The sequence below is a fragment of the Coregonus lavaretus genome, assembly GCF_964263955.1.
Source record: "Coregonus lavaretus genome assembly, chromosome: 21".
Lineage (NCBI taxonomy): Eukaryota > Metazoa > Chordata > Actinopteri > Salmoniformes > Salmonidae > Coregonus > Coregonus lavaretus.
Genome location: NC_140008.1, coordinates 41651970 through 41664252, shown reverse-complemented (window position 1 = coordinate 41664252; position 12283 = coordinate 41651970). Strand labels below are relative to the sequence as shown.

Genomic DNA, 12283 nt, shown 5'->3' with positions numbered 1-12283 from the left:
GTGTGGTCCCCGCGGGCGAGGAGAGAGGTCAGGGTTGGCACCATCTGTCCTTGTGGTGGGAATCAGTGCCAAGTGCCATGGGGGCTGTGAGGCTGTGAGGCTGGTGCTGCTAGGGGCTGGAGGCAGGCAGGGGCCTGGGGATGAGGCTGGGATGTTCTGGGTAGAGTTGGCGTGGTGGGTGGAGAGAGAGAGAGAGGGGAAGAGAGACAGGGAGGGAGTGAGGGAGGGGGGAGAGATGAGAGAGGGAGGGGAGAGGTTAGGAAGTACAGAAAGAGAAGGAGAGAGATGGAGGGAGAGAGAGAGAGAGAGAGAGAGAAAGAGACAGAGAGGTTGTGAATGGTTCTTTATTCAGGCTGTGTCTCTGTTCCTGTCACTTTCCAGGCAGGGGCCTGGGGACCCTCTCTGTGGCTAGGCACGGTGAGGGGACAATGGGCCGACTCACTGCCTGTGACTCTGTCTCCTTGTCACTGTGTCCTCCTTAGACATCAGACCCAGGACGCCTTCAGTCAGCAATGAGAGAGGAAGGGAGATATAGAGAGATGTAGCGAGGTTTGGGAGGGCAGGTTCGGTTCAGTTCGGTTTAGTCACACCATCTCAAAATTGGCTTTAATGCTATTTTAATTGGAGACTTTCAAGAGACTCATACAAACATATTACAAGAGGAAAATACTGATATTTCCCCACCTGCTGGTCTCAGACACCTGGCTCTAGCTCTTCTGAAAACTGGATGGAGAAACAACACCAGAACACAAGCACACAGTAAGTACACAGTAAGCACACAGTAAGCACACAATAAGCACACAGTAAGTACACAGTAACCATACGCCCCATCGTAATCCTACCACCATTCTGAAAAGTATACTGAACTGTTCTGAACAGCACTTTTATCCTAGGATGCAGACTGTTTTCTCTCTCTTTCTGCGTTGCTTTCTCCCAGAGGCCTGCCTGATAAACTCCCTGTGTTGAGTCCGTGGCCAGCCCCAGACTGCCTGTATTGAGCACAGCTGCAATATTAAACCACTAATCAAATCACCAATTAACATGCACTCACGTCTTGTCCCCCTTGCCTTGCTCCACTCTGCTGACAGGAAACCGGTTTACTTATTTGTTTTTTGGTTCACCTTTTCCTTTTTTTCTCTCAGTGTCGCTGTGTGGGTTCAGAGGCAGCCTTCAGCATATTTAGATCTCCCTGCTCGGTGAAACAGGAGCCTAACATACAACCTGATCCTCACAGGGTTCCAGGCTGCAACCTACTGAACACAGCACAGGCCAGACCACAATCTGTCTCATACACATACATCTGTGACACACACATATACAGTTGAAGTCGGACGTTTACGTACACCTTAGCCAAATACATTTAAACTCAGTTTTTCACAATTCCTGACATTCAATCCCAGTAAAAATTCCCTGTCTTAGGTCAGTTAGGATCACCACTTTATTTTAAGAATGTGAAATGTCAGAATAATAGTAGAGAGAATGATTTATTTCAGCTTTTATTTATTTCTTCACATTCCCAGTGGGTCAATTAGTATTTGGTAGCGTTGCCTTTAAATTGTTTAATTGGGTCAAATGTTTTGGGTAGCCTTCCACAAGCTTCCCAAAATAAGTTGGGTGAATTTTGTCCCATTCCTCCTGACAGAGCTGGTGTAACTGAGTCAGGTTTGTAGGCCTCCTTGCTTGCACACACTTTTTCAGTTCTGCCCACAAATGTCTATAGGATTGAGGTCAGAGCTTTGTGATGGCCACTCCAATACCTTGACTTTGTTGTCCTTAAGCCATTTTGCCACAACTTTGGAAGTATGCTTGGGGTCATTGTCCATTTGGAAGACCCATTTGCGACCAAACTTTAACTTCTTGACTGACGTCTTGAGATGTTGCTTCAATATATCCACATAATTTTCCTTCCTCATGATGCCATCTATTTTGTGAAGTGCACCAGTCCCTCCTGCAGCAAAGCACCCCCACAGCATGATGCTGCCACCCCCATGCTTCACGGTTGGGATGGTGTTCTTCGGCTTGCAAGCTTCCCCCTTTTTCCTCCAAATATAATGATGGTCATTATGGCCAAACAGTTCTATTTTTGTTTCATCAGACCAGAGGACATTTCTCAAAAAAGTACAATCTTTGTTCCCATGTGCAGTTGCAAACCGTAGTCTGGCTTTTTTATGGCGGTTTTGGAGCAGTGGCTTCTTCCTTGCTGAGCGGCCTTTCAGGTAATGTCGATATAGGACTCGTTTTACTGTGGATATAGATACTTTTGTACCTGTTTCTTCCAGCATCTTAACAAGGTCCTTTGCTGTTGTTCTGGGATTGATTTGCACTTTTCGCACCAAAGTATGTTCATCTCTAGGAGACAGAACGCGTCTCCTTCCTGAGTGGTATGACGGCTGTGTGGTCCCATGGTGTTTATACTTGCATACTATTGTTTATACAGATGAACGTGGTACCTTCAGGCATATGGAAATTGCTCCCAAGGATGAACCAGACTTGTGGAGGTCTACAATTGTTTTTCTGAGGTCTTGGCTGATTTCTTTTGATTTTCCCATGATGTCAAGCAAAGAGGCACTGAGTTTGAAGGTAGGCCTTGAAATACATCCACAGGTACACCTCCAATAGACTCGAATGATGTCAATTAGCCTATCAGAAGCTTCTAAAGCCATGACATCATTTTCTGGAATTTTCTAAGCTGTTTAAAGGCACAGTCAACTTAGTGTATATAAACTTCTGACCCACTGGAATTGTGATACAGTGAATTATAAGTGAAATAATCTGTCTGTAAACAATTGTTGGAAAAATGACTTGTGTCATGCACAAAGTAGATGTCCTAACAAACTATAGTTTGTTAACAAGAAATGTGTGGAGTGGTTGAAAAACGAGTTTTAATGACTCCAACCTAAGTGTATGTAAACTTCCGACTTCAACTGTACATGCACGCGCACACTCCTTAAACATCACGAGTTCACTTACTATTCTCTCTCTCCTTCTCTCTTTGCCATACACAAGCATGCATGCAGTCACTCGCTCACTCACTCTCATCTTTTAGTCTATTGGTGAGACTATGTTGTGTATTTTGGTCATCATGAGATGGGACTGACTTCCCTCATTGTTGTTCCCTGCTAGATGTAAGTATTAACTGTTGCATAAGAATATGCTAGATTGATTTTCCACAACATCAATGACCTTTGCTTTGTATGGTAGCCTTATATAAAAGTGGAGTCATGGTCCATGACATAACGACATCATAACAGTGTTTAGAGGTTGGAGGACAACACTAACACTGTGGTCCAAAGGTTAGGGTGTGATGTGATATTGACAGGAACAAGTTACAGTATAGGCTACTTCCTGGTTCACTTAAATCAAAACACACTAGACAATTCAGTCCTCCACAAAACCTGTTCCACCCATTCGGTCTGTCAATAAAAGGTTCATATTTATTCAGCTATTCCAGTCAGGCATAAATGTGGCTGAAAACAGATGTGACTTCATTATTTGCATCATACGTAGGACAGGATAAGGATTGTTAGTTTTTTAAACCCATGACTGTAAAATATGTATCATATGGTCACTGGTCAGCTCACACTCTATTTATTAATGTACTATTAATTAAAACTTCTGTCAAACAGCTAATAACCATGATGAAACTTTTAGAAAACCTTTATAACGGGGTGGACCAAGTAAGTGACCAGTTTCCCACTTAATTTTTTTTGACAAATTACTTAATTATGAGGAACAATGTCTTTTCATGGGCGATAGCTTTCAGGAAAATAGGCTTGAAGTCTTTCAGAAAATACATAGGGTTATTTGAATTCAATGTGTTGCAACTGCAGCGAGCTAACTCTCCAATGTAGCCTACTCTGGGATGATTGTCTCAACAGAATGGTGACAAGGTAGACATTTCAATAAACATACAGTAACAAATGTCTTAAGGCTGTCATAAAGCTATATAACACTGTCATATGATGAACCTGTCATGAGGACAGATCATAACACATCAACAATAAACTAGGCTACATTTAGTCTAGATTCACCTCTACTAACTGGATTATTTTTTAAAAAGGGAAATAGGCTAGTCTATGCAGTGTTGTCTGACTACCTTCTTCAATTAAGCAGCCCAGAAAGGAACTAAAGGTGGATCGATTATTATTATAACAGAAAGTTATACAGTGTGCTTTAGGTAATTTGGCTTTATCAAAACGACTGTGTGATTCATGCACTCTCTGTCTGGTATTTGTATTCTGTAAGTTATTTACCTGTGCGTGCTGCCGACACGTCCCCTGTCGCTCTTAATCCCCGTTTCTCAGTGGTGTGAAACGGAACGGCTCCACACACAGATCTGCGCTCGTGCGCCGGGAGGTATTTCCAATTCCCAAACATATGCCGCGGCTAATCTGGTGCGTGCAGAAACTGTTTGAAACACTCTCGTCTCGATCATCTACGCAACTCTGACTAGACTACCTTTCTGCGGTGTAGGGTGATGAAAGTGTGTGCCTCTCGCTTCCTGAACAGTGCTCAGGTCGAGCGGACTATCACGCCGCAGCGACGCCGGTTGGGGGGCGAGAACGGATCTGGCTACACTTTCAGTTACTCTCCGCGTATGCAGTTATCCATACTTTGGCTACAATGCAGCGCGCGACCTTTCGCCGACGTCCCACTGGGAAAGCCCGCGCGCCAGCCTGGAATTATAAACTCATCTCATGAAAGGGGGAGTACACCGTTAAGATATCACGGAGCAAACAGACAAAATAGGATTTCCCCTATACTTTTTCAGGCCCAGAGAATGACAGGCATATCGTTTTTGCCATGTCCCATTATTATGGTTGTAATAAGAAGGAATACCCTTTCACCGTGAAGCCCCGTTAAATATGCACACCACATGCATCAATCAAAACACAAATAGGCTACTGACAAGCCTATAAAATATTTAATCAATATGGTGTAGACTGTTTTAGATGAACAATACCCAACAATGTCAATTGTTCTTGTTAATGAATAGTTTGTCATAAAACATTAATCATTTCCACTCTGACACAATGACTTATTGATCTGATCCACCTGGACAGTGTCAAGTTGCATCAATTCAAATCTGGTATAGGAACAAAAAGAGGTCAATACACGTCTTCTAAAATAGACTAGTATTTTAATTAATGCAAACACTTGAATGGTAAATATGATGTTCGTATATACGGGCCCACTGAAAAACCACGCAGGGCAGTCAGAGAACTGAGCTTTTGTTATAAGTTCTTCTTTAAATACTCTGACAGAGATAGTTCCCGCTCCCTGCTGGGCCTGTCAGAGTAGAGGCTGGGTGTGGTTTAAACTTACCCCACCTATCGATGGCGCACAGGCTGGTCCCAGCCCCTTGGCGCTTCACTGTTGCCGGGCATTAGTTGTTATCTTTACAACTTGTCTCGAGTCAGCAACCTCAGACATAGTTTGTTCTTCTTTGTAGCAGAACACATGTCCTTGAGCGGTTTAACAAAGAGGCAGTGTGTGTGTGAATCACAAGTCTGTCTCAGCCTACCCCCTAACGGTTCCTCACATTAATCACAGCTTGTAAATTTTTTTAATTCATTATTACTTCTGCTAAAAGGCACTTTCAATATGTCAAATTGTTCTTTATATTCAGTTTATTATGATGTGGAAGTCTCATACTGCATGGGTCTGTGTGTTGGGTGAGTGGTAGTGGTGGTGAGGAGGTTATGTATTGGGTTGTAGGGAGGGTAGCTTGGCGGTGTGGGGGGGGTGGATATGTGTTGGTTTGGAGGGAAGGTAGCTTGGGGGTGGAGGGGGATCTGTAGGGGTGGTTGTGTGTTTGTTTGTAGGGAGGGTAGCTTGGCGGTGGAGGGGGGGTTGGTAGGGTGGTTATGTGTTGGTTTTTACAGTAACGTAAAAAGGAATACCCTTTCACCGAGCAGTCCCGTTAAATATGCACACCACATGCATCAATCAAAACACAAAAAGGCTACTGACAAGCCTATAAAATATTTAATCAATATGGTGTAGACTGTTTTAGATGAACAATACCCAACAATGTCAATTGTTCTTGTTAATGAATAGTTTGTCATAAAACATTAATCATTTCCAGTCTGACACAATGACTTATTGATCTGATCCACCTGGACAGGAACAGCCTCCATTCACTTTTGGAAATTCCAATGGGCCCCATCTCATAAAAAAATAGAAAATGATATAAAAACTCAAATATGAATTGTTCTACTTTTATTTTCTAGCTGCTTTTAAAAAATGGCATTAATTATTGCTTCTGCTAAAAGGCACTTTCAATTTGTAAAAATGTGCTGTATATTCCATTTATTATGATGTGGAGGTCTCATACTGCATGGGTCTGTGTGTTGGGTGAGTGGTATTGGTGGTGAGGAGGTTATGTATTGGTCTGGAGAGAGGGTGGTGGTGGTTATGCATTGGTTTGGAGGGAGGGTAGCTTGGTGGTGGAGGGGGGTCTGTAGGAGTGTATCTTCATCAGGACCTGGATCTCCTCTCTCAGTCTCTTGATCTCCAGGCGCTGCAGCTGGATGATGCGGTCCCCTTCGTCCTCCTCGTTCAGACGGACCACCATGTTACTGGGGTTGGCCCTGGGAGACAGCAGGGCTGGGTATAGGGACCAATTCAGAGTGAGATCATGCAGGAGTTACTTTATAGGGAAGTAGAAGTAGGCCGATAGGACGTTACCCTAAATTCTTAGGGAATACTCCAAACAACTAGGGTATGCCTTCTTGGAATGAGACTGTGACCAGACACCCACTTCTAAAGCACTTATATGAATATGAAGTGAATAAAAGAGTAGAAATGTGGTTTTACCACAGGGGGAAAAGTTACTATACAGACTATTCACACAGTGGCACCCAGTGGCTAGAAATATGAATACTCTACTTCAGAGGAAAGTTCAGTGAACTTTACTCAACCAATCTTTCCAATGAGTAGCAAGCTGCACTCTATTCTCTTTACTGTAAATCAGAGAGATGAGTGAGAAAGAGGTCACCTTTGAGTGTGTTGGTCTGCTTCTGGCCCTTCTTTCCCATCAGACCCTTGTAGTCATGGACCTGGGAACGTACCAGATGCAGCTCCCGCCGCAGGTCGTTGACCTCACTGATCAGAGTCACGTTCTCCTGTAGCAACCAATCAATTATCCAGTCAAGCAATCAGTCAGTCAGTCAGTCAATTAGTCCGTCCGTCCATCTGTCTGTCAGCCAGTCAAGGAATACAACACTAAACAACAAGCCTAGCTTTTGGGTGTCTTATAAATGGGAATGAAACCAAATCCACAAATCCTATGAAAATAGTGTTGGGCACACAGACATACTTATCCACCTACTCCAACAGTCCTTTCTGAAAAGTCTTGTCTCTGTCACCTGCATGATCTTGACGTTGTCAGCATGGTGGACCACGCTGTCATTGGCCAGCTTCATCTTCAGGGACGCCACGTTCCTCTCCAGGTGCTCCCTTTGCCGAGCGTACTCCCTCTGGATGTTTCCATCCACACTAACTATATCCAGCTGAGAGACATGAAGAGCAGCCATTTAAAAACGTGTTGCATTCAGTACTTCTTAACAGGAACACACAATAGCCAACGCTGTCTCACCACGTCACTCTGCTGTGCGTAGCGGTCGTACAGGTCTCTGATGCTGTCCTTCAGCCTCTTGGGCTCTTGGATGAACCCCACACAGTTATGGAGGTCCGTCTTGAACCGGCGTACCAGGGCCTCCACATCTCTCACCTGAGAAGGAGGGGAGATGTGGAGGGAGAGAGGAAAAGTGAGGGATGGAGGTGAGACTGTGGGTGAAGATCGTGGACTTGTCAGACAAATTGGGTGGCACTGATAGTCAGACAAAGATAAATGCACAAATATAAACTTATGAACCTCTCTCTCTCTCTCCAACTTTTATGTACAGTATCTACTTATAGAGTACACCTTCTTCAGGCCCTTGTGCATCTCCTTGTCAGTGGTGGTGAGTTTGAGCTTCAGCTCAGCGATGTCCAGCTCCTGCTGAGTGTTCTTCTTGTGGAAGGTATCCAGCTCCTCCTCCATCTACAGATCACAGGAAGCCTTCTTACATATGAAAATTTATGCACTCACTAACTGTAAGTCGCTCTGGATAAGAGCGTCTGCTAAATGACTCAAATGTAAAATGTAAAAATACATAGTTTTTAGAAAATACATTTAGCAGACACTCTTATCTAGAGCAACTTACAGTTAGTGCATTCATCTAAAGATAGCTAGGCGAGACAACCACATTATCACAGTCATGGTAAGAAGTTATGTGCAAAGTCAGTGCTAGTAGGAAAATACAAGTGTGAGTGGAGTTAGAGTGTAGAGGGGTGGGGTGGGGGGGCATAGCATTGATCTCTATATTCTTCACTCTCTCCCACCTCCCTCTCTCTCTCACACAGCTGATCTATAGGACATCTAAACCCTGATCAACCCTACATTTATATGGACCACAGTGCTCATTTCCATTTAGATGAAAAGGGCCTGAAGTTGGCAGGCAGTTTCAAAAAGTATCAATGATGACAAGTACAAAAGTAGGAACTGATTTACTCTGTGAACATTGAATTCTCATTCTACTCAAAGAGACATTTCAGTTAGCCTACTGTGGACAACTGCCGATAGAATGTATGTACTCAAGGGACATTTCAGTGATGGTTTTCAACAATTGAAGAAATGACAGTTAACCTGTTAAAGAGCTGATAAATGAGGAAGAAGAGAAGCCATCTTGTTTTACCTCGTGGATCTGCTCCTTCATCTCCTTGATATCATTCTCTCTGGGCTCTATCTGTTTCTTCAGTTCTTTGATCTTGTAGTCCAGGACTAATTTAAACTTCTCCAGCTCCTGGTTCTTCTTCTTCAGATCATAGATGCGTTTCTCCTACAGTACACAGGAACAAGACAAGACTTTAGCCTGGTCCCAGATCTGTTTGTGCTGTCTTGCCAACTCATTGTCACACAACAACAATAATGGTTGGCAAGAAAGTATAAACAGGCCTCAGATCTCTGTATAAAGTTAATATTCACACTGACTGACTACACATTTAACAGCCATTTAATGACTCATGGTTATGATGTGGTAGCGCCATGGTACAGGTTCTTAGATCATTTAAATAAGCCATTACATTTTTATAGTCACTTTTTAAAAGTGAAAATATGTTCATGGTCCTCTTCCAAACTTTGATATCCCATGAAATTGAAAGGAAATGTCATTTTGTATGAGTAATTCAACAATAAAAGCACTTTGGTGATCCAAATCTAAATGTTCGGCTTAACTTCTGGGCAGCACCTCTTAATGTTCAAATGTATTATCGTTAGAGACAAGCGAGCAAACCAGACAAGAGAGCGTAGGAACAACAGATGCCACGGTTATGCTGCTGAGTGTGAATCTTTATTCATGAAGAGGAAGGTGTTTTGATGCAGAACCATTTTGTTAGAATTTACTCTCTGTCCAATTAGCTGTTTGAAAGCGTTTCATCTTGTGTGTGTGTGTGTGTGTGTATGTGAGTGTGAGTGTGTAGGGGCAGACCTTTTCATAGGACAGCATCTGTGACATTTACACACTAAAGCCACAGTGATCAATTAAGTTTCCCTGTACACACAATGAGAGCCAACAGAGAGAGAAATGCAAATGCATTTCTTCCCCTGTCTGCCCCCTCATAACGCGGATGGTAAAATATGAACATGTACACTTTAAGGGAAATAACATGCCACAGTGTCTCACACATCAATTGTGCTAACAGCAGCAAGCATGTTGTTAAGGAGGCTTTACGCACTGACACATGTTGTGCATGCATGTGTGTGCGCCTATGCACATACGCGTGTGTGCGCATGTGAGTTCGTGCTCATAGAGCAGGTGTCTGAGTGGGATTATTCATTAGTGGACCTTCCCTTCTCAAGGCTCAGTGCTGTTCTGCGCTGGGGGGAGGAGTCTTACAGTCTCACAGTCACCTTGCCTGGTGTGATGCATGACACTGGGACTCAGTCAGGATGAATGGATGTGGAAAGGAAACTTTTATGGACAATTTATAATAGCGTATGAGTTGATTGTGTTTAATTATGAGGGAGGGGCATTAGAACAAACTAAACTGGAACACAATCATACCAGTCTAGAGGTCCATTATACAAAACAGACTGTTTTCCTTCCTCAGTGTTTTAACAGTTTCAGTGACGTCCAGTCAACTATACCTTCCATGTTTCTGCATACCTTGGAGGCAAACCAATAATTCCTGCCTCACTCCTTTTGGAACAAAACTAACCCTCTCCTTTCCACGGCACCTGGCTGTACCCCCTCACCCCCTGTACCCCCTCACCCCAGCCACTCACTCACCTTGTCCTGGATGGTCTCGTCCCTCTCCTGGATCGCTTTCTTCAGAGCCAGGATGTCCTTTTCCAGGGACTTGATGATGGCCTGTAGGTTCTGCTGCTCCGACTTCATCCTCTCCATCTCCACGTTCCTGTTGTCTATATTCGTCTGCAGGCTGCTGAACTGTGTGTGTGTGTGTGTGTGTGTGTGTGTGTGTATGTGTGTGTGTGTATGTGTGTGTGTGTAAGGGAAGGAGGGAGGGAGGGAAATGTCATCAGTCACCATCCTCATAACTCATTGTCATTAACACAATCGTCATATTCTTTCTAGCTTCCCATAACCCATAATAAGGCCTCCACATCCCAAACCATATTGGATAGTAAAAATAGCCTGCCCTGATCTAGGAAGAAATGGAAGGAGACAAAAAAAGACAGAGAGAAGACAAGAAAAGACAACAGATAGACAGAATGGGACCAGGTGTATAGGACTGCAGAATATGCAGCGGATCTGATTCAACGTCATCCCTCTCCATTAAAGTGATCCCTGTGATATTGAGTGAGCATGCAGAGGGAGCGCATTAGAGCCTAACTGTGGACAGATGGACATGCCCTGCTTGCAGTCAGCAGGCTGTATGCTGCGTCTGATTGGCTGTAATTATGATCTACCACACTGCAGGCTGGGAGAGAAGAGCTGATGAAAAGGCAGGCAGGGGCTAGGTGGGAGAGGGTTGAGTAGAGTGTGTAGGATGGGATGGGACTTGGAAGCAGAGTAGGGGTGAATCTTGCATCCTCCTGTTCTCTCCCCACTTCCTTCTCAAAACATCAGAAAAAAGTGAGGAGAGCATTGGAGAAGATCTGAGGAGAGGACCCTCTGATCTTCTCCTCCAATGCTCTCCTCGTATCCCTCTGATGTTCTGAGAAGAAGGCAAGAGGACCAAAGGAATCAAGGAAACTTTTGAGAGCGATGGGGATAGTGGAGGAGTGGGAGGTGAGAAGATCATGTCTCTACCTTCTTCTTCATGATGCCGGTGTCTCTCTTCATGAGCATGTTGGCCTCCCTCTCGTCCCTCAGCCACCTCTCGTAGCGGATCCTGATGTCCTGGATCTCCCTGTCTCCATCCTCCTCCATCTGCTTCCTGCTCTCTTCAAACTCCCTCACCTGGATACGAGACTCCTCCTGGCACTACAGAGGGAGGGGTGGGAAGGAAGGACGGGAGGGAGGGAGCGAGACATATGTGGGAGATGGTGGAACAAGCTTCCCTCTGATACTAGGACAGCAGAGTCCCTGGCCATCTTTCGAAAACATCTGAAACCCTACCTCTTCAAAGAGTATCTTAAATATTCCCACAGCACCCCCCCTCATCCTCCACAAAAAATTTCCTTTCGTAAACGAACACTTGACTTTTTCCTACTAGCACTGGTTTTGCTGATAGCTACTTTATTTAAAAATAACAGATGTGGTTGTCTCACCTAGCTACACTATACAGTATATACAAAAGTATGTGGACATCGCTTCAAATTAGTAGATTTTGCTATTTCAGCCACACCCATTGCTGACAGGAGAAGAGTTAAGTTGAAGAGAAGGAATGAGATACAGAGAAAGAGAGCGGTGAAAGGATATAGAGTGAGGATAAGAAAGATTAGAAAAAGAGACAGAGGGCACGAGACCAAAGGACAGAGGGAGAGAGAGATAAAGAGGGTATGAACGGGAGCTCTGCCTCACAACACAGACAGAGGTTAGGTCATCCTAGCATGACATCTGTGAAGAAGCTGGATAATCCCATTGTTGGGTGTTTGTTTATTCACCTTTAGTACATCCTCAATTATCCCAGTCAGGGTCAGGCCACTGAGATGCTCTGCATTCCATGCACGCCTCTCTCTCTCTCTCTCTCTCTCTCTCTCTCTCTCTGTCTCTCTCTGTCTCTCTCTGTCTCTCTCTCTCTCTCCCTCTCTCTGTCTCTCTCTCTCTCTCTC

At 44.1% G+C, this 12283-nt stretch overlaps 1 protein-coding gene across 1 annotated transcript in view; it reads right to left on the bottom strand.

Moving 5' to 3' along the window:
• Window positions 1-11846: 11846 nt before the first annotated feature.
• The window catches only part of LOC311149161 (dedicator of cytokinesis protein 7-like), a gene marked incomplete at its 3' end in the record, with an annotated part of 94659 nt that continues 94222 nt past the window's right edge, over window positions 11847-12283 (bottom strand). Inside the window, exon 33 of the mRNA XM_084186246.1 lies at window positions 11847-11862. Within this exon, the coding sequence (XP_084042372.1) occupies window positions 11847-11862 (16 nt within the window). The remainder of the gene's footprint in view (window positions 11863-12283) is intronic.